Source organism: Hyla sarda, chromosome 5 (genome assembly GCF_029499605.1).
Source record: "Hyla sarda isolate aHylSar1 chromosome 5, aHylSar1.hap1, whole genome shotgun sequence".
Taxonomy (NCBI): domain Eukaryota; kingdom Metazoa; phylum Chordata; class Amphibia; order Anura; family Hylidae; genus Hyla; species Hyla sarda.
Window position 1 is genome coordinate 31031911 of NC_079193.1, and position 22560 is coordinate 31054470.

The following is a 22560-nucleotide window of genomic DNA, read 5'->3' on the forward strand; positions in this document are numbered from 1 at the left end:
GCACTGGCAACCGCATCATCCTTGCAGTGTGGGGGGTTAAGTGTTCGTGGTATCATGAACACTTAAACCAGGACACTTCACCCATATTCAACATACACGCCATTAGCCCGACACCACATGGATTTTTTTTTCTATTATAACTTAGCTCCACCAACATATTACTTTTAAAAAATGCAAGAATACTACCGAAATTCACCTCTGTGTATGTGAAATGTATGAATGTTATATTCAGGTATGTATTATTGTTTTTTAGGTGAGTGTATATGTGAAGATAAATGGTTTGGATGCATCATGGAAGACATCGGGTAAGAACTGTTATAGTTATGGTACTTTATTACATCATTTGGGGTCCCTCCAAACAGACCCTATGCAGCTTTGCATATTTACCATTAAAGGAACCTATCATCAATTTTGCACTGCCTGAACCACAAGTCATTAGGGCTAGAGACTGGTCAAAAGTTGGGATTGGTGGGGGTCTGAGTGTTCAGACCTCCACCGATCAGAAGATCGAGCCGGGAGAAGTCTGTGCTCAGCCGTTCTCTCTCTCCCGGCTCTGTGTTACATGATTGAGCCACATTCTTATTGTAAGTCTATGGAACGTGTCTCGATCAGGTGACACAGAGCAGGATGAGGAGCGTGGTCTTCTGTCTCGGTCTCCTGATCTGCCAAGGTCTCAATACTCAGACCCCCATCGATCAAAATTTTTGCCATGTCTCTAGGAATAGGGAAGATCTATCAATCAAGGCCGGGGGGGGGGGGGACAGAAGCCATCCGGGGACCACCCGAACACCCTGATGACAGCATGAAAGTGATCAGAGATTCCCTTTAAATTAATGTATGCATAGCCAAGTCTAGCTTCTAGTGGGGGGTTCTGAAGAGTGGACCCTCCCTCTATAACATTTGTATAATAAATAGTATGGGAAAGGGTTTTCTACATAAACGAGTCCCTTCAATGTAACTGTCATATTTTACTGGTGTTACAAAAAAGATTACTTATTGGCCATGCACTTTGCCTACATACCTTTTTAAGAAGAGAAATAAATACTGGACTGTGGCATTTGCAGGCAAATATCCATTTACAGTGTAAGATTGCGAAGACATTAGAGATTTCGGGAACCGTCTACAAGACGATGCTATGAAGCAGCTGCTAAACTAGAGGCAACATGTTTCCTGTGTTATTGAATTCGGATTTATTCTTTGCAATGAGTAACTTTATCCACTAGGTGGCGACATGTCATTGTAACATTTTGGGCTTTGCTGTCTATTCTGAGGTTTTATAAGCCTCCAACCTAGTTCCAGTAAGACAAAAAAAGTTTGCTGTGGGTTGTACTTTTATTTTTTATTTTTTTGTTACATGGGACCCTATGTATGATAGATGCAGCAGATTACACTTTTTAGATTGTTAAAGTAAACTATACTTGTAGGAACTTTGGTCTAATACACTCAGTGGACCCTATGACAGTATGCTGGGTTTATGTCAGCATCCACTTTTGTTAGTATGCCATCGTATACCTCGAACGTATTGTCAAATCATGGTGTGACTGGCATCTAAGCCTATCAGCGAGTGTATCTAAGTACATTGAAGCCATGTCTACATGGCAGAATTTCCGTGCCTGATTCCAGATTGGAATCCAGCATGGAAATTCCACTGCAGCAGAGTCCGTTAATTTCAACGGGATTCTTCTGTGCTGTGTACATGGTGGAACATAGCCTTACATGTACATTAACGTCATGTTATGGAGTATGGCGTGATTGAGCCTGGCCTACTCCATACTCAGCTGCTATCTAAGATCCCCCAATGTCTGTAATTTAAAGGGGTACTCCGGTGGAAAACTTTTTTTTTTTTTTAAATCAACTGGTGCCAGAAAGTTAAACAGATTTGTAAATTACTTATATTAAAATTTTTTAATCCTTCCTGTACTTATTAGCTGCTGAATACTACAGAGGAAATTATTTTCTTTTTGGAACACAGAGCTCTCTGCTGACATCATGACCACAGTGCTCTCTGCTGACATCTCTGTCCATATTAGCAACTGTCCAGAGCAGCATATGTTTGCTATGGGGATTTTATCCTACTCTGGACAGTTCTTAAAAGGGACAGAGATGTGAGCAGAGAGCACTGTGCTCGTGATGTCAGCAGAGAGCTCTGTGTTCCAAAAAGAAAATAATTTCCTCTGTAGTATTCATCAGCTAATAAGTACTGGAAGGATTAAGATTTTTTAATAGAAGCAATTTACAAATATGTTTAACTTTCTGGCACCAGTTGATTTAAAAAAAAAAAAAAAAAGAAAAAGAAAAAGTTTTTCACCGGAGTACCCCTTTAACTGTTTAAATGCTGCAATCAGTAGCATAATTTCGACATATATCACTGGTGTCTGGCCATCCAATCGTCACCTCTTTGATGTAATCACAAGGTGCTGATCGGTTGTCAGGGCAGCCCGTGGCGCTAGCTCCATGGCAGGCAGCATCAATAGAGTGACGATTTTTTAAATAACATGTAATGCATTACATTGATGTATAACAGCAATCGCTTGATTGCTCATCAAAGGTGCCAGTGGGGGCTAATAAAGTGTTAAAAAAATATACAAATATAAACCCCCCTGATAAAAATTCTAATCACCCCCTCCCCCTGCCCTTTACCATTTTCCCCCCAAAAAAAAATTAAGCAAAAAATAAAAAATAAAACTAATTTTATATCACTGTGCGCTGAATTGTCTGGACTATTAAACAACCATATTTCAAATCCTGCAAGGTTAACAAAATTGCAGATTTTTGGTCACAGGACATCCCAGAAAAAAAATTAAAGGGGTACTCAGGAGGATTATTATTTTTTTTTTTTTTTTTTACAAATTAACTGGTGCCAGAAAGTTATACAGATTTGTACATTACTTCTATTTAAAAATCTCATTCCTTCCAGTACTTATCAGCTGCTGTATGCTCCAGAAGAAGTTGTGTAGTTCTTTCCAGTCTGACCACAGTGCTCTCTTCTACCACCTCTGTCCATGTCAGGAACTGTCCAGAGTAGGAGCAAACCCCATAGCAAACCTCTCCTGCTCTGGACAGTCCCTGACATGGACAAAGGTGTCAGCAGAGAGCACTGTGGTCAGACTGTAAAAACAACTTCCTCTGTAGTATACGGCAGCTGATAAGTACTGGAAGGATTAAGATTTTTAAATAGAAGTGATTTACAAATCTGTATAACTTTCTGGGACCAGTTGATTTGAAGAAAATTATTTTCTCCGGTGTGCCTCTTTAAATCAGTGTTTCCTTAGAAGTCACACCACATGTAATAGCTGGGACCTATATACTCAGGGACCGATACAAGTATGTTTATTCAATAGGAGGAACAATAGGGACAGGGCCTGTTGCTAAATGCCTGTGTTGTTTGCCGTTAGGCCTTCTAAGCCTCCATTGATCTCCATTGTTTGCCATTAAAGTTCCCAAAGGCAGACTGGCTCATATGTCTGTCATCCAAAGCCGCTCTCATTACACCAGACAAGATCACGTCCATTGAAGTCTAATGGAGTCCTCTGCTTCTAATTGGTTTTCAAAGCAGCGTTTATCGGAGAACAACCAGCCCCCTCATAAGAGCCACGGACCTGACTGATCCTACACAAGCTAAATTAAAGATGAAAGGCTGCGGGATAGCTTCAGCAAATGTTAGTGTATTGCAGTGAAGGGACCTTTAGATGTGCATGGCGTCACTTAAGAGCAAGGTCTTAGATGTTGTACGCATAGTAATTGTATGGCATGAGCCGGTCATTAGGCCTGATGGTCCTAATAGGAGACAGTTGTTTAATGACGCTACATGGTCATTAGATTAATATTATAATAAATGAGGCCATTGAAGAAGAGAACACAAAGAAAGGAACATAGTTCATACATAGCCGGCCTCACCTAGTGTCCAAAGAAGCAGGTAAGGCTGCATTCACACCACGATTGGTCAATAGGGGGACCGGAACTGGCTGGGAGATGTGAAAACCAGGCGCTCCCGTACCCCAGCCGGACCCGGCCCGCATCGTATTCATTTGAATGAGCCGACCAGAGTCAGATAGTGACTCCAGTCGGCTCATTTTTGCCCTGTATCCAGTTTTGTGACCACGGTTTTCAGTCCGGTCACGAAACCGGATACGGGGCAAAAATGAGCCGACTGGAGTCACTATCTGACTCCGGTCAGCTCATTCTAATAAATGAGATGTGGCCCTGGTCTGGCTGGGATACGGGAGCGCTCAGTTTTGCACGTTTCCCAGCCGGATCTGGTGACCGTATTAACAAATCTTGGTGTTAATACACCCTAACCCTGCCACAGGTAAAGAGTAGTACAGAACATGTAATACCTGCAGGTACTGTAGGGGGCGCTATCAGACACCAGTCAGTACATACACTTCAGTAATACAGGTAAAGAGTAGTACAGAACATGTAATACCTCCCTGTACTGTAGGGGGCGCTATCAGACACCAGTCAGTACATACACTTCAGTAATACAGGTAAAGAGTAGTACAGAACATGTAATACCTCCATGTACTGTAGGGGGCGCTACCAGACACCAGTCAGTACATACACTTCAGTAATACAGGTAAAGAGTACAGAACATGTAATACCCCCCTGTACTGTAGGGGGTGCTACCATACACCAGTCAGTGCATACACTTCAGTAATACAGGTAAAGAGTAGTACAGAACATGTAATACCTCCCTGTACTATAGGGGGCGCTACCAGACACCAGTCAGTGCCTGCACTTCAGTAATACAGGTAAAGAGTAGTACAGAACATGTAATACCTCCCTGTACTGTAGGGGGCGCTACCAGACACCAGTCAGTGCCTGCACTTCAGTAATACAGGTAAAGGGTAGTACAGAACATATAATACCTCCCTGTACTGTAGGGGGTGCTACCAGACACCAGTCAGTGCATACACTTCAGTAATACAGGTAAAGAGTACAGAACATGTAATACCTCCCTGTACTGTAGGGGCGCTACCAGACACCAGTCAGTGCATACACTTCAGTAATACAGGAAAAGAGTAGTACAGAACATATAATACCTCCCTGTACTGTAGGGGGCGCTACCAGACACCAGTCAGTGCCTGCACTTCAGTAATACAGGTAAAGAGTAGTACAGAACATGTAATACCTCCCTGTATTGTGGGGGCGCTACCAGACACCAGTCAGTGCCTGCACTTCAGTAATACAGGTAAAGAGTAGTACAGAACATGTAATACCTCCCTGTACTGTAGGGGGCGCTACCAGACACCAGTCAGTGCCTGCACTTCAGTAATACAGGTAAAGGGTAGTACAGAACATATAATACCTCCCTGTACTGTAGGGGGTGCTACCAGACACCAGTCAGTGCATACACTTCAGTAATACAGGTAAAGAGTACAGAACATGTAATACCTCCCTGTACTGTAGGGGCGCTACCAGACACCAGTCAGTGCATACACTTCAGTAATACAGGAAAAGAGTAGTACAGAACATATAATACCTCCCTGTACTGTAGGGGGTGCTACCAGACACCAGTCAGTGCCTGCACTTCAGTAATACAGGTAAAGAGTAGTACAGAACATGTAATACCTCCATGTACTGTGGGAGGCGTTACCAGACACCAGTCAGTGCCTGCACTTCAGTAATACAGGTAAAGAGTAGTACAGAACATGTAATACCTCCCTGTACTGTAGGGGGCACTACCAGACACCAGTCAGTGCATACACTTCAGTAATACAGGTAAAGAGTAGTACAAAACATGTAATACCTCCCTGTACTGTAGGGGGCACTACCAGACACCAGTCAGTGCATACACTTCAGTAATACAGGTTGTCACGATGCCGGCTGGCAGGAGGTGGATCCTCTGTGCCAGAGAGGGATTGGCGTGGACCGTGCTAGTGGACCGGTTCTAAGTCACTACTGGTTTTCACCAGAGCCCGCCGCAAAGCGGGATGGTCTTGCTGCGGCGGTAGTGACCAGGTCGTATCCACTAGCAACGGCTCAACCTCTCTGGCTGCTGAAGATAGGCGCGGTACAAGGGAGTAGACAGAAGCAAGGTCGGACGTAGCAGAAGGTCGGGGCAGGCAGCAAGGATCGTAGTCAGGGGCAACGGCAGGAGGTCTGGAACACAGGCTAGGAATACACAATGGAACGCTTTCACTGGCACAATGGCAACAAGATCCGGCGAGGGAGTGCAGGGGAAGTGAGGTATAAATAGGGAGTGCACAGGTGAACACACTAATTGGAACCACTGCGCCAATCAGCGGCGCAGTGGCCCTTTAAATCGCAGAGACCCGGCGCGCGCGCGCCCTAGGGAGCGGGGCCGCGCGCGCCGGGACAGGACAGACGGAGAGCGAGTCAGGTACGGGAGCCGGGGTGCGCATCGCGAGCGGGCGCCACCCGCATCGCGAATCGCATCCCGGCTGGAGACGGTATCGCAGCGCACCGGGTCAGTGGAGCTGACCGGAGCGCTGCGGTAGCGAGAGTGAAGCGAGCGCTCCGGGGAGGAGCGGGGACTCGGAGCGCTCGGCGTAACAGTACCCCCCCCCTTGGGTCTCCCCCTCTTCTTAGAGCCTGGGAACCTGAGGAGCAGACTTTTGTCTAGGATGTTGTCCTCAGGTTCCCAGGATCTCTCTTCAGGTCCACAGCCCTCCCAATCCACCAAAAAGAACCTTTTTCCTCTGACCGTCTTGGAGGCCAGTATCTCTTTCACTGAGAAGACGTCAGAAGAACCGGAGACAGGAGTGGGAGAAACTAACTTGGGAGAGAAACGGTTGATGATGAGTGGTTTAAGAAGAGAGACATGAAAGGCATTAGGAATACGAAGAGAAGGAGGAAGAAGAAGTTTGTAAGAGACAGGATTAATTTGGCACAAGACTTTGAAAGGACCAAGATAGCGTGGTCCCAGTTTGTAACTGGGGACACTAAAGCGGACATATTTAGCGGAGAGCCATACCTTGTCTCCGGGAGCAAAAATGGGGGGAGCTCTTCTTTTTTTATCGGCAAACTTTTTCATGCGAGATGAAGCCTGTAAAAGAGAATTTTGGGTCTCTTTCCATATGGTGGAAAGATCACGAGTCACTTCATCTACAGCGGGCAAACCAGAGGGCAAGGGAGTAGGGAGGGGGGGAAGAGGGTGACGGCCGTACACCACGAAAAATGGGGATTTGGAGGATGATTCAGAGACTCTGAAGTTATACGAGAATTCGGCCCATGGTAGAAGATCTGCCCAGTCATCCTGGCGGGAGGAAACAAAATGGCGTAAATAATCACCCAGGACCTGGTTAATTCTTTCCACTTGCCCATTGGATTGAGGGTGATATGCAGAGGAAAAGTTTAATTTAATCTTGAGTTGTTTACAGAGAGCCCTCCAGAATTTTGACACGAATTGGACGCCTCTATCCGAGACGATCTGCGTGGGCAAGCCGTGAAGACGAAAAATGTGTACAAAAAATTGTTTTGCCAACTGAGGCGCTGAAGGAAGACCAGGAAGAGGAATGAAATGTGCCATCTTGGAGAATCGATCAACGACCACCCAAACAACAGTGTTGCCACGGGATGGAGGTAAGTCAGTAATAAAGTCCATACCAATCAGAGACCAAGGCTGTTCGGGGACAGGCAGAGGATGAAGAAGGCCAGCGGGCTTCTGGCGAGGAGTCTTATCCCGGGCACAGACAGTGCAGGCTCGCACAAAATTCACAACATCCGTCTCCAGAGTCGGCCACCAATAGAAACGAGAGATGAGTTGCACGGATTTCTTGATACCCGCATGACCTGCGAGATGGGAGGAGTGACCCCATTTGAGGATTCCGAGGCGTTGGCGTGGAGAAACGAAGGTCTTCCCTGGAGGAGTTTGCCTGATGGAGGCTGGAGAAGTGGAGATCAGGCAGTCGGGGAATGATGTGTTGCGGAGAGAGCTCTACTTCCGAGGCATCCGAGGAACGAGAGAGAGCATCGGCCCTAATGTTCTTATCGGCAGGCCGAAAGTGAATCTCAAAATTAAATCGGGCAAAGAACAGAGACCACCTGGCCTGGCGAGGATTCAGCCGTTGGGCAGACTGGAGATAGGAGAGGTTCTTGTGATCGGTGTAAATAATAACGGGAAATCTTGATCCCTCCAACAGATGCCTCCATTCCTCAAGTGCTAATTTAATGGCTAGAAGCTCTCGGTCCCCGATGGAGTAGTTCCTCTCAGCCGGAGAGAAGGTCCTAGAAAAAAACCCACAAGTAACAGCATGCCCGGAAGAATTTTTTTGTAGAAGGACCGCTCCAGCTCCTACAGAGGAGGCATCAACCTCCAATAGGAAGGGTTTAGAAGGGTCAGGTCTGGAGAGCACGGGAGCCGAAGAAAAGGCAGACTTGAGCTGTTTAAAGGCGTCTTCCGCTTGAGGAGGCCATGACTTAGGATTGGCATTCTTTTTGGTTAAAGCCACAATAGGAGCCACAATGGTGGAAAAACGTGGAATAAATTGTCTGTAATAATTGGCGAACCCCAAAAAACGTTGGATAGCACGGAGTCCGGAGGGGCGTGGCCAATCTAAGACGGCAGAGAGTTTGTCTGGATCCATTTGTAGTCCCTGGCCAGAGACCAAGTATCCTAGGAAAGGAAGAGATTGACATTCAAACAGACATTTCTCCATTTTGGCATAAAGTTGATTGTCACGAAGTCTCTGAAGAACCATGCGGACATGCTGGCGGTGTTCTTCTAAGTTGGCAGAAAAAATCAGGATATCGTCCAGATATACAACAACACAGGAATATAAGAGATCACGAAAAATTTCATTAACAAAGTCTTGGAAGACGGCAGGGGCGTTGCACAGGCCAAAGGGCATGACCAGATACTCAAAGTGTCCATCTCTAGTGTTAAATGCCGTTTTCCATTCATCCCCCTCTCTGATGCGGATGAGATTATAGGCACCTCTTAAGTCCAGTTTGGTAAAGATGTGAGCACCTTGGAGGCGATCAAAGAGTTCAGAGATGAGAGGTAGGGGGTAGCGGTTTTTTACAGTGATTTTATTAAGACCGCGGTAGTCAATGCAAGGACGTAGGGAGCCATCTTTTTTGGACACAAAGAAAAATCCGGCTCCGGCAGGAGAGGAGGATTTGCGGATAAAGCCCTTCTTTAAATTTTCCTGGATATACTCAGACATAGCAAGAGTCTCTGGGACAGAGAGAGGATAAATTCTGCCCCGGGGTGGAGTAGTGCCCGGGAGGAGGTCAATAGGACAGTCATAAGGCCTGTGAGGAGGTAAAGTCTCAGCTTGTTTTTTGCAAAAAACATCCGCAAAGTCCATATAGGCCTTAGGGAGACCGGTTACAGGGGGAACCACAGGGTCACGGCAGGGAGTACTGGGAACCGGTTTAAGGCAGTCCTTGGAACAAGAGGGACCCCAACTCTTGATCTCCCCAGTGGACCAATCCAGGGTTGGGGAATGGTGTTGAAGCCAGGGTAGTCCAAGGAGAATTTCGGAAGTGCAATTGGAGAGGACCAAAAACTCAATTTTTTCGTGGTGAGGTCCAATGCACATTAGGAGGGGTTCCGTGCGGTAACGCACGGCACAGTCCAATCTTTCATTGTTAACGCAATTGATGTAGAGAGGTCTGGCGAGACTGGTCACTGGGATGTTGAACCTGTTGATGAGAGAGGCCAAAATAAAGTTTCCTGCAGATCCGGAGTCCAAGAAGGCCTTAGTGGAGAAGGAGAAGGTAGAGGCAGATATCCGCACAGGCACAGTAAGACGTGGAGAAGCGGAGTTGACTTCAAGGACTGTTTCACCTTTGTGCGGAGTCAGCGTACGTCCTTCCAGGCGGGGAGGACGGATAGGACAATCCTTCAGGAAGTGTTCGGTACTGGCACAGTACAGGCAGAGATTCTCCATGCGGCGTCGTGTCCTCTCTTGTGGTGTCAGGCGAGACCGGTCAACTTGCATAGCCTCCACAGCGGGAGGCCCAGGAACGGATTGCAGAGGACCAGAGGAGAGAGGAGCCGGGGAGAAAAAACGCCTCGTGCGAACAAAGTCCATATCCTGGCGGAGCTCCTGACGCCTTTCGGAAAAACGCATGTCAATGCGAGTGGCAAGATGAATGAGTTCATGTAGATTAGCAGGGATTTCTCGTGCGGCCAGAACATCTTTAATGTTGCTGGATAGGCCTTTTTTAAAGGTCGCGCAGAGGGCCTCATTATTCCAGGATAGTTCTGAAGCAAGAGTACGGAATTGTACGGCGTACTCGCCAACGGAAGAATTACCCTGGACCAGGTTCAACAGGGCAGTCTCAGCAGAAGAGGCTCGGGCAGGTTCCTCAAAGACACTACGAAATTCCGAGAAGAAGGAGTGTACAGAGGCAGTGACAGGGTCATTGCGGTCCCAGAGCGGTGTGGCCCATGACAGAGCTTTTCCAGACAGAAGGCTGACTACGAAAGCCACCTTAGACCTTTCAGTAGGAAACTGGTCCGACATCATCTCCAAGTGCAGGGAACATTGTGAAAGAAAGCCACGGCAACACTTAGAGTCCCCATCAAATTTATCCGGCAAGGATAGTCGTAGGCCTGAGGCGGCCACTCGCTGCGGAGGAGGTGCAGGAGCTGGCGGAGGAGATGATTGCTGAAGCTGTGGTAGTAGCTGCTGTAGCATCACGGTCAGTTGAGACAGCTGGTGGCCTTGTTGCGCTATCTGTTGTGAGTGCTGGGCGACCACCGTAGTGAGGTCAGCGACATCTGGCAGAGGTACTTCAGCGGGATCCATGGCCGGATCTACTGTCACGATGCCGGCTGGCAGGAGGTGGATCCTCTGTGCCAGAGAGGGATTGGCGTGGACCGTGCTAGTGGACCGGTTCTAAGTCACTACTGGTTTTCACCAGAGCCCGCCGCAAAGCGGGATGGTCTTGCTGCGGCGGTAGTGACCAGGTCGTATCCACTAGCAACGGCTCAACCTCTCTGGCTGCTGAAGATAGGCGCGGTACAAGGGAGTAGACAGAAGCAAGGTCGGACGTAGCAGAAGGTCGGGGCAGGCAGCAAGGATCGTAGTCAGGGGCAACGGCAGGAGGTCTGGAACACAGGCTAGGAATACACAATGGAACGCTTTCACTGGCACAATGGCAACAAGATCCGGCGAGGGAGTGCAGGGGAAGTGAGGTATAAATAGGGAGTGCACAGGTGAACACACTAATTGGAACCACTGCGCCAATCAGCGGCGCAGTGGCCCTTTAAATCGCAGAGACCCGGCGCGCGCGCGCCCTAGGGAGCGGGGCCGCGCGCGCCGGGACAGGACAGACGGAGAGCGAGTCAGGTACGGGAGCCGGGGTGCGCATCGCGAGCGGGCGCCACCCGCATCGCGAATCGCATCCCGGCTGGAGACGGTATCGCAGCGCACCGGGTCAGTGGAGCTGACCGGAGCGCTGCGGTAGCGAGAGTGAAGCGAGCGCTCCGGGGAGGAGCGGGGACCCGGAGCGCTCGGCGTAACACAGGTAAAGAGTAGTACAAAACATGTAATACCTCCCTATACTGTAAGGGGCGCTACCAGACAGCAGTATGTGCATACACTTCAGTAATACAGGTAAAGAGTAGTACAGAACATGTAATACCTCCCTGTACTGTAGGAGGCGCTACCAGACACCAGTCAGTGCATACACTTCAGTAATACAGGGGTTTTACCAGTGAATGTCCATTCTGATTGGTCGGTTCTTCCAGCCTTGACACGTTTCACAGATCTGGGCTGGCTGGAGAATTGTATGGTGAGTCTGGTTTCAAGTTACAATGGTCCTGAAAAGACCAAAAATATTGTAACCTGAGGCCATTGTATGTTGAGGGATCACTGTAGTGGGATTTTCTTCTCAAAGTACAAAGAATATATACTGTTTTCTATACCCCATTAAAATTCATCCCATGGGGCTCAAAATATTTTTTTTACATGGACCCTGTCGTTTGCAAAAACTTTTTATATAATGTAGATAATAACATTCTCTATTTTTAATATACACTGGTTAAAAAATGTGATTATTTTTGGGTTAAAAAATTGTCCTAACGCTGGGAACCTAGCATTACATGCACATACTGATGTTTTTGTAAGTCTGCTTGCATATAACCAGTGGTTTATGTTTTACAGCTATTATCTCCCCAACAAGTTCTCGTCCTGTGACGTCGAGGAATACCACGATTTTCTGAACAGCGGCGGCGGAGCGTGTCTGTTCAATAAACCTTTAAAGGTGCGTGCCATTATTCTTGTGGGGTATAAGGACCGCACCAAGATCCCCTATGGCAGTGGCCTCCAAACTGTGGACCTCCATATATTGCAAAAACTACAACTCCCAGCATGCCCGGACAGCCATTGGCTGTCCGGGCATGCTGGGAGTTGTAGTTTTTGCAACAGCTGAAGGTTCACAGTTTGGGCTCTTGGCTCTATACTGACGAGGGGCAACAGCTGACTACAGATGGTTAAAGGGGTTCTCCGCCCCTGCAAAGGAAAGGGGATAAGATGTCTGATCGCGGGGGTCCCGCCGCTGGAAACCCCCTGCAATCTCTCCTGCAGCACCCCTGTCATCTCGTGCACGGAGCAAACTTCGCTCCGTGCCTGATGATGGGCGATACAGCGGCTGGAGGTTCGTGACATCATGGTTCCACCCGCTTGTGATGTCACACCCCGCCCCCTCAATGCAAGTCTATGGGAGGGGACGTGTCGGCATTGACAGCATAGACTTGCATTGAGGGGGCGGGGCGTGACTGCTGCTGCTTTGCATAGTTAAGAAATAACGTTTGTCTTTTATTTTTCTTCTTTGCAGCTCCTGGATCCCCCTGAGTGCGGCAATGGATTTGTTGAAGTTGGGGAAGAATGTGACTGCGGCACTGCAGCGGTAAATAGGTTTAATATGCATAAACAAACATGCATACATACGGTATATATATATATATATATATATATATATATACACATTACACTGGATTATCCCAGTAATGTAAAAGTTCCGGATAGGTTTGATTTTTTCATGCTTTTCAGTTTTGGCAGATATGCCTTTAAAGACACATTTAGGATGTACATATATCTACAGTGGGGAAAAAAAGTATTTAGCCAGCCACCAATTGGGAAAATTCTCCCACTTATAAAGATGAGACAGACCTGTCATTTTCATCATAGGTATACCTCAACTATGAGAGACAGAATGAGAAAAAAAAATCCATAAAATCACATTGTCTGATTTTTAAAGGATTTATTTGCAAATTATGGTGGAAAATAAGTATTTGTTCAATAACAAAAGTTCATCTTAATACTTTGTTATATACCCTTTGTTGGCAATGACAGAGGTCAAACGTTTTCTGTAAGTCTTCACGAGGTTTTCACACACTGTTGCTGGTATTTTGGCCCATTCCTCCATGCAGATCTCCTCTAGAGCAGTGATGTTTTGGGGCTGTCGCTGGGCAACACGGGCTTTCAACTCCCTCTGAAGGTTTTCCATGGGGTTGAGATCTGGAGACTGGCTAGGCCACTCCAGGACCTTGAAATGCTTCTTACGAAGCCACTCCTTTGTTGCCCGGGTGGTGTGTTTGGGATCAAAGAAAGACCCAGCCACATTTCATCTTCAATGCCCTTGCTGATGGAAGGAGGTTTTCACTCAAAATCTCACGATACACGGCCCCATTCATTCTTTCCTTTACATGGATGAGTCATCCTGGTCCCTTAGCAGAAAAACAGCGCCAAAGAATGATGTTTCCACCCCCATGCTTCACAGTAGGTTTGGTGTTCTTTGGATGCAACTTAGCATTCTTTCTCCTCTAAACATGCCGAAATGAGTTTTTACCAAAAAGTTCTACTTTGGTTTCATCTGACCATATGACATTCTCCCAATCCTCTTCTGGATCATCCAAATGCTCTCTAGCAAACTTCCGACGGGCCCGGACATGTACTGGCTTAAGCAGGGGGACACATCTGGCACTGCATGATTTGAGTCCCTGGTGGCCTAGTGTGTTACTGATGGTAGCCTTTGTTACTTTGGTCCCAGCTCTCTGCAGGTCATTCACTAGGTCCCCCCATGTAGTTCTGGGATTTTTACTCACCGTTCTTGTGATCATTTTGATACCACGGGGTGAGATCTTGCGTGGAGCCCCAGATTAGGGAGATTGTCAGTGGTCTTGTATGTCTTCCATTTTCTAATAATTGCTCCCACAGTTGATTTCTTCACACCAAGCTGCTTGCCTATTGCAGATTCAGTCTTCCCAGCCTGGTGCAGGTCTACAATTTTGTTTCTGGTGTCCTTCGACAGCTCTTTGTTCTTAGCCATAGTGGAGTTTGGGGTGTGACTGTTTGAGGTTGTGGACAGGTGTCTTTTATACTGATAACATGATCATACAGGAGCCATTAATACAGGTAACAAGTGGAGGACAGAGGAGACTCTTAAAGAAGAAGTTACAGGTCTGTGAGAGCCAGAAATCTTGCTTGTTTGTAGGTGACCAAATACTTATTTTCCACCAAAATTTGAAAATAAATTCTTTAAAAATCAGACAATGTGATTTTATGGATTTTTTCTCATTCTGTCTCTCATAGTTGAGGTATACCTATGATGAAAATTACAGGCCTCTCATCTTTATAAGTGGGAGAACTTGCTCAATTGGTGGCTGACTAAATACTTTTTTGCCCCACTGTATCCTGATCTCATAAAGATAGCAGCAGTATACAGATAGAGCTGGAGGGGAGAAGTGAAACTACTATATATCCTGATCCCATAGAGATAGCCGTAATAGTATAAAGATAGAGCTGGATGCGAGGAAAATAACTAACTTATATCCTCATCCATAGAGATAGCAACATCAGTATACAAATAGAGCTGGAGGAGAGGTGTATAACTATTATATATGCTGAACACATAGAGCTAGAAGCAGCAGCAGTATACAGATAGAGCTGAAGGGGAGGTGTATAGCTACTTTATATCCTGATCCCATAGAGATATCAGCAGCAGTATACAGATACAGTTGGGGGGAGGTGTATACCTACTATAAATCCTGATCCTATACAGATAGCAGCAGCAGTATACAGATAGAGCTTGAAAACATGTGCAAAACATCTTTATATCCTGATCCTATAGAAATAGCAGCAGTATACAGATAGAGCTGGTGGGGAGGTGTATAACTACTATATATTCTGATCCTATAAAGAGCAGCAGCAGTATACATATAGAGCTGGAGGGGAGGTGTATAACTACTATATATTCTGATCCCATAGAGAAAGCAGCAGCAGCAGTATACAGATAGAGATGGAGGGGAGGTGTATAACTACTATATATTCTGATCCCATAGAGAAAGCAGAAGCAATATACAGGTATAACTGGGATGGGAGGGCTTTGGGTTCTAACAGGATTGATCCCATAGGTGATAATGTTATACTGTAGTTCACAGGAAGTCAGCTGACCCATGACAGACCACTGACACATTAAATACTTGAATGAAGCTGTGCTGGAATAAAACAAATGGCACTGTAGTACTGAGATGGCAAGTGTGCATGATATGGGGAAAAAAAAAAAGAAAACAGAACTGCGTTCGTGATTCACACAACCTTGCCAATATATATATATTTATATATGATTTTGTATAATGATATAGCTGTAGACCAATTGTGTATTTTTCTCTACAGGAGTGTGCAGCGGAAGGAGGGGATTGTTGCAGGAAATGCATGCTGACTGAGGGGTCACAGTGCAGCGATGGGTTGTGTTGTTCCAAATGCCAGGTAAAAGAGACACAACCAAAATATTTTCCGCACCTCTCATGAGCCCACCAAAGAATTACTGGAGCCTTTCCTGTGTCCAGAGAGCGCAGGGTGTTTAGAATATATGTGCATCACTTATATCTTGTGTTTTATTAACGGTGGCTAGTTTTAGTCCCCTTTTCACATTTCGGGTCTCCGCGGCCAGTATAAAGCTGTCAAAAAAGTATTACAATGAATGCCACAACATACCCAAAGCTTGGCCATAGGCTTTAATAGAGCAAACGTTGTCAGCTAGTAAAATCTTGATATAGATCAGTGTAAATGGTGAAAAATCTCTGGAACATTTCTGATTGTTAAAGGGGTACTCCAGTGCTCCAGTGTTCTGAACCGGAGGACGTGATGGTGACATCACAGCCACGTATCTTGTGACATCACACCACGTTCCCTCCATTCATGTCTATGGGAGCGGGCGTGTCGGCCGACATGCCCCCTCCCATAGACATGAATGGAGGTGGCGTGGCATGACATCACAAGGGGCGTGGCCATGATGTAACGGCCACTGCCATTGGAACCCAGCGTTTGTTTAGAACTCCGGGTGCTGCAGGAGATCACAGGGAACCCCAGGAGAGGGCCCTCCACGATCAGACATCTTATCCCCTATCCTTTGGATAGGGGATAAGATGTCTAGCAGCAGAGTACCCCTTTACATTATGCAGCCGCGAAAACCAAATTTAAAGGGGTACTCAGGTGGAAAACTTTTTTTTTTTTTAAATCAACTGGTGCCAGAAAGTTAAACAGATTTGTAAATCACTTCTATTAAAAAAATCTTTATCCTTCCAGTACTTATTAGTACTTATTGCTGAATACTACAGAGGAAATTCTTTTCTTTTTGGAACACAGAGCTCTCTGCAGACATCATAAGCACAGTGCTCTCTGCTGACATCTCTGTCCATTTTTGGAACTGTCCAGAGCAGCATATGTTTGCAATGGGGATTTTCTCCTACTCTGGACAGTTCTTAAAATGGACAGAGATGTCAGCAGAGAGCACTGTGCTCGTGATGTCAGCAGAGAGCTCTGTGTTCCAAAAAGAAAAGAATTTCCTCTGTTGTATTCAGCAGCTAATAAGTACTGGAAGGATTAAGATTTTTTAATAGAAGTAATTTACAAATCTGTTTAACTTTCTGGCACCTGTTGATTTAAAAAGAAAAAGTTTTCCACCGGAGTACCCCTTTTAAGACATCTTATTGGGCTAAAATAACCAGTTTTTTTATCCCTAATAATTGTATTGACATGTCTTACGCGATTATTGTACATGCAACTTTAACTTACCTAACTCAATATTTCTTGAAGTTTATTGAAAAAGGAGTGTATTGTCGGGGCGCCGTGAACGACTGTGATATACCAGAAGTGTGTACGGGAAATTCAAGCCAGGTAACACAGAATTCTTGGATTTTTTTTTTCTGTCAAGTTTAGAAAAGCCATTTTCATAAATCCTGTTAGTTAACTCGGGGTTAATAGAGGGGGGCTTCATTGTTCAGGGTCCTCTTCTGAGGGAGAGCAGTTATAAAGAGTGTCTCTCACTCTGGAGGACCCATACTGTACTGCCTAATTTCCCCTGTGGTGGCACGGCAGGGAATTTGAACACTGAGGCTATGTTCACATGGCAGAATTTCCATAGTGGAATCTGCGGGAAAAATTCCGTTATAAAATTCTGCAAAAAACTACTGCACATTGTGTTGGTTGGGGATTCCGCTGTCCCATTCATACAGCAGAAATTTTGCTCTCCGGATTCTGCAGAAACATTGAACATGTAGTTAAATTTTGCAGAAACTGGTCTTAAAGGGGCCCAAACTGTTCTGAACGCTAAAGCCGGAGCCGGGAGCTCATGACATCATAGCCCCTCACGACGTCACGCCCCACCCCCTCAATACAAGTCTATGGAAGGGGGGGGGGGTGACAGCTGTCACGCCCCCTCCCATAGACTTGCATTGAGGGGGCGGGGCTATATTGTCACAAGCTCCTGGCGCCAGCTGAAGCGTTCGGAACAGTTTGTTTCAAACACTGAGCAGTGGAGTATCCTTTTAATCTCTTTGAATCAATGGTGCTTTGTATTTCAGCAGAATTCTTTGTTCTAGGTACACAGAAATTCTGCCGTAATTACGCTCAAATTCAGCAAAACTGCACCAATTGTGCAGCAAGCTTTGCAGAATACAATTTATCTGGTTTACCCAAAGATTGGGGCTAGTGCACACTAAGTGATTTCAGGAGGAGAGAATTCATGTTGATTTTAAGGTGGATTCTGTCTCCAAATCAGGGAGATTTTTGCCTGGAATAAGCCCTCTATTTCCAAAATTTCACAGGGAAAATTGTCCTCCTGATTTTCCTTAGTAAACCTACCCAAAGGGCCTGTACACACAGTGGAATATCCGTTCAAAATTTTGTACGGACATTCTGCGTGCAACAGGCGCCACTGTAAGGAATTAGTGCTATGACCATCCACTATTCCCATTGATGACAGTTCCATGCAGTATTCTATAGAAAGAATGTACATGTACATGGTCTCTAACATTCAATAGGGTACTCTGTTCCCAGAAAGTTAAACAGATCTGTAAATAACTTTTTTTTCAAATATCTTAATCCTTCCAGTACTTATCAGCTGCTGTATACTCCAGAGGAAGTTGTGTAGTTATTTCCAGTCTGACCACAGTGCTCTCTGCTGACACCTCTGTCCGTCTCAGAAACTGTCCAGAACTGGATAGGTTTTCTATGAAGATTTGCTCCTGCTCTCGACAGTTCCTGACACGGACAGAGGTGGCAGCAGAGAGCACTGTGGTCAGACTGGAAAGATCTACCTCTGGAACATACAGCAGCTGATAAGTACTGGAAGGATTAAGGAGATATCCAGCCAAAAGTTGTAAAGAAAAACAACTTAAAGAGGTTATCCAGGAATTGAAAAACAGAGATAATTTCTTTCAAAGACCGCTCTCTTTCTGTCTCTAGGTTGGGTGTGGCTCTGCAGCTCAGTTCCATTGAAGTGAACGGAGCCAAGTTGTAATACCACACCCAAAGTGGAGACAGACAGGGAGCTGTCTTTGAAATAAATCAGACCTGTTTTTCGATTCCTGGATAACCCCTTTAAATAAGTTTATATATATATATATATATATATATATATATATATATGTGTGTGTATATATATATATATATATATATATATATATATGTGCTCACCATGATTCCACAAGGCATCCCAGCTGATTTGTTTCAAAATCAGACCCCATAGCCCCCATAAACAGCCTTTGAAAATCAGTCAGCAAAAAACTCCACACACTGGGCTGGTTTTCTGTGTGAGCTGCAAGGGGGATGTGCTGCCCTCCAGCCAATCAGAGACACTCAAACACGGCACACCGAAGCTGTCAGCTCTCTGAGCAGGAGAGAAGGGAGTGTGATGTGTCGTCTTCGGTAGACACTTGTCATCAGTATTATAAGATCTCCTGGACTTCCTGCCTGGAGAGAAACTGGGTATGTGCTCAGCAAAGATTACACTTCACATTGCAAAGTTATATATAACTTTATCATGTGCAGCTATATAAAGGTAATATCATTTGGCTGTAGTTCTCCTTTATGGTTTTTAAATAAAAGTGATCTACAAAACTGTATGACCTGAATGGGGCCCCGGCAGTCTGGCGGAAGTGGGCGTTCTGACCCCCGCAGGAAGCCACGGCCGACACGCCCCCTCCATGTATCTCTATGGGATGCCTGGAGGTGGCGTGTTAGCCTCTGCCGCTCCGTGCGGGGGTCGACACGCCTCCTTCCAGCAAACTGCTGGGCCCCGTTCAGATGATCGTGGGGGGTCCCACCAATCTTTAACTTATCTCCTATCCTTTGGATAGGGGATAAGCTATGTTTCACTACAGAACTCCTTTTATTCGCTCATACCATAAGAGAAGGTGGCGTACCAACATCTTGGCTGCCCACAAAAATTATCCACAATCTGGGATGTCTGGAATTATTTTTTGCATACAGTTGGAGCAGCCCCCACCCCCCGTAGTTCACTTTAGTTGTTACTATTGGCCTTTCCCCTACCGTGCCTGCCCGATGGGACCTGTTGTGGAGTGACGTAAATATGTGGCGGGGTGTCATGTGGGAGCACTGTTTTATTTCTATAGCTTGCACAGTTGTAATGGTTGTTTTTATTGACAAACCAATGTTTTGTACATGTATTTTTTTCTAATTCTTGGTATTTACAATATGTTTGAAAATATGTTTTTTCTTTTCTGTACTTGTACCTTTTTAAATCCACTGATGTACTGTAATCAATATATATGCATTTCAGTGTCAATAAAAAGGAGTTAAAACATTTTTAAACTACAACTCCCAGCATGCCCGGACAGCCTTTGGCTGTCCGGGCATGCTGGGCGTTGTAGTTTTGCAACAGTTGGAGACTCACTGTAGAGTAGGGTCCCGCTGTTATATGAAGAGAAGTCAGGTCCCTCTGTAGCAGCGCATGCTCCAGAATATCTCTACTATACAGGGAGGAGATTGAACAAAATTGAATCCATTATGTTTAAAGGGGTACTCCACTAAAAAACTTTTTTATTTTTTTTTAAATCAACTGGTGCCAAAAAGTTAAACAGATTTGTGAATAACTTCTGTTTAAAAATCGTAACTCTTCCAGTACTTATCAGCTGCTGTATGTTCCAGAAGAAGTTCTTTTATTTTTGAATTTCCTTTCTGTCTGACCACAGTGTTCTCTGCTGACACCTCTGTCCAGAGTAGGAGCAAATCCCCATAGCAAACCTATTCTGCTCCAGACAGTTCCTAAAATGGACAGAGGTGTCAGCAGAGAGCACTGTGGTCAGACAGAAATTAAATTCAAAAAGAAGAGAACTTCCTCTGGAACATACAGCAGCTGATAAGTACTGGAAGAGTTACGATTTTTAAACAGAAGTAATTCACAAATCTGTTTAACTTTTTGGCACCAGTTGATTTAAAAAAAAAAAAAAAAAGTTTTTTCCAGGGGAATACCCCTTTAAGCTAAAAACCTGATCTTATAATTTTGTTCTGTTTCTTCCAGTGCCCTACAAATATACATAAATTGGATGGATATCCTTGTGAAGACCGAGAGGTAATTCAAGTAAAAGTAATTTTCTTATATGAACATTTTAATATGATAATCTTCTACATACATGGTCTAAACAGATGCAACACCCAGTCAACATATTGGGTATCATAAAGGTAGTAATTTTTTTTATTTTTATGTAAAATATACATAAACACTGATCAGCCAAAACATTAAAACCTAATATTGTGTAGGGTCGTCCTTGTACCACCAAAAGCATCTTTCATCAATTAAAGGGGTACTCCGCTGCTATACATGTTATCCCATATCCAAAGGATAGGGGATAACATGTCTGATCGCGGGAGTCTCTGCTGCGTCATCCCAGTCATACGGTGCACAGAGCGAACTCCGCTCCATGCCGGATGGCTGGCGAACTTAGTTGCCACACCCCCTCCGTTCATGTCTATGGGAGGAGGCGTGATTTTTGTGTACTAGCTGTCACGCCCCCTCCCATAGACATGAATGGAGGGGGCGTGGCATCACGAGCCCCAGGCTTCCTTGACTATTGTGCCGCAGTGCCAGCCTGGAGATCGCGGGGATTTTCACGACCAGACCCCCCACCATCAGACATGTTAAAGGGGTTCTCCACCATAAGGATATCACAGAAGAAAATCACAGAAGAATTGTGAGAAAACCGTCACACACAGGTACAGACACTATATTATGAACTACACAAAGAAGAAAGTAGTTGGCACTGCTGGCTACTCACTATCATATGGGTCCTTACGGGTGTTGTCACACTGTGCGATCCTATGCTGATAAATGTGGTGCTCTGCCCACCCATAGCAAAGGCGCAAATCGTAACAGAAGTCCGCAGACGGCACTCACAGTTCAGCAGAAGTTTTATTCGGGAACGCTGGACATCACAACAAACACACCAGGTGAGTCGACCGGTTTCACGCTACACAGAGCGCTTACACGTGACCCAAACGTGTAACGCGTAAGCGCTCTGTGTAGCGCGAAACCGGTCGACTCACCTGGTATGTTTGTTGTGAGGTGCAGCGTTCCCGAATAAAACTTCTGCTGAACTGTGAGTGCCATCTGCGGACTTCTTCTGTTACGATATTATGAACTACACTAACTTTACAGCCCCTGTAGCATGGTCCAATAAAAAAATAAAACATAGAATACCCCTTTAATTCCTATCCTTTGGATGGGGGCGGAGTACCTCTTTAAGGTCTGGACTCCGTAGACCTAGAAAGGAGTCCTGTGGTGTCTGGCACCAAGATATTAGCAGCAGACTCTGTGAGTGCTGTAAGTTGTAAGAGGAGGCCTCTATGGATCGGACTCGTATCTCCAGCACATCCCACCAATGATCGATCAGATTGAGATCTTGGAAATTTAGAGGCAGGATCACCGCCTTGACTTCTTGGTCATGTTCCTCATTTCTGAATAATGTCTACAGTACAGCCTGGGTGTTATCCTGCTGATAGAGGCCACTTCCATTAGGGGGACCCACTGCCATGAAGGGGCTTGGTCTGTACGATGGTTAGGTAGGTGGTATGTGTCACAGTAACATCTACATGATGCTAGGACCCAAAGTCTCCAGCAGATCATTGCCCATCACACTGCCCCCCTGCCTTGTCTTCTTCCCATAGTACATCCTGGTGCCATGTTTTCTACATGTAGATGACGCACACGCACCTGGCGGTCCACATGATGGTAAAAGTGATTCATCAGATGGTGGACAGGGGTCAACATGGGCTCTCTGATCACTCTGCAGTTATACAGTCCCATAGACTGTGCGATCTGACTCCCTTCTATCATAGA

At 45.5% G+C, this 22560-nt stretch overlaps 1 protein-coding gene across 14 annotated transcripts in view; it reads left to right on the forward strand.

The window, feature by feature from the left end:
* ADAM22 (ADAM metallopeptidase domain 22) overlaps positions 1-22560 on the forward strand; it is a 283448-nt gene that overhangs the window by 204514 nt on the left and 56374 nt on the right. For 9 of the 14 annotated variants that reach the window (XR_008843837.1, XR_008843838.1, XM_056519133.1 and 6 more), the window contains exons 14-19: positions 254-305; positions 12084-12183; positions 12757-12828; positions 15597-15689; positions 17019-17099; positions 20746-20795. Coding sequence is in view for 12 of the 14 variants with exons in the window: in XM_056519133.1 (XP_056375108.1) it covers positions 254-305; positions 12084-12183; positions 12757-12828; positions 15597-15689; positions 17019-17099; positions 20746-20795 (448 nt within the window). In the remaining 2 variants the exon portion in view is untranslated. Of the gene's footprint in view, positions 1-253; positions 306-12083; positions 12184-12756; positions 12829-15596; positions 15690-17018; positions 17100-20745; positions 20797-22560 lie in introns of all 14 variants that reach the window. The other 5 variants (XM_056519136.1, XM_056519144.1, XM_056519139.1 and 2 more) reach the window with 1 other exon arrangement.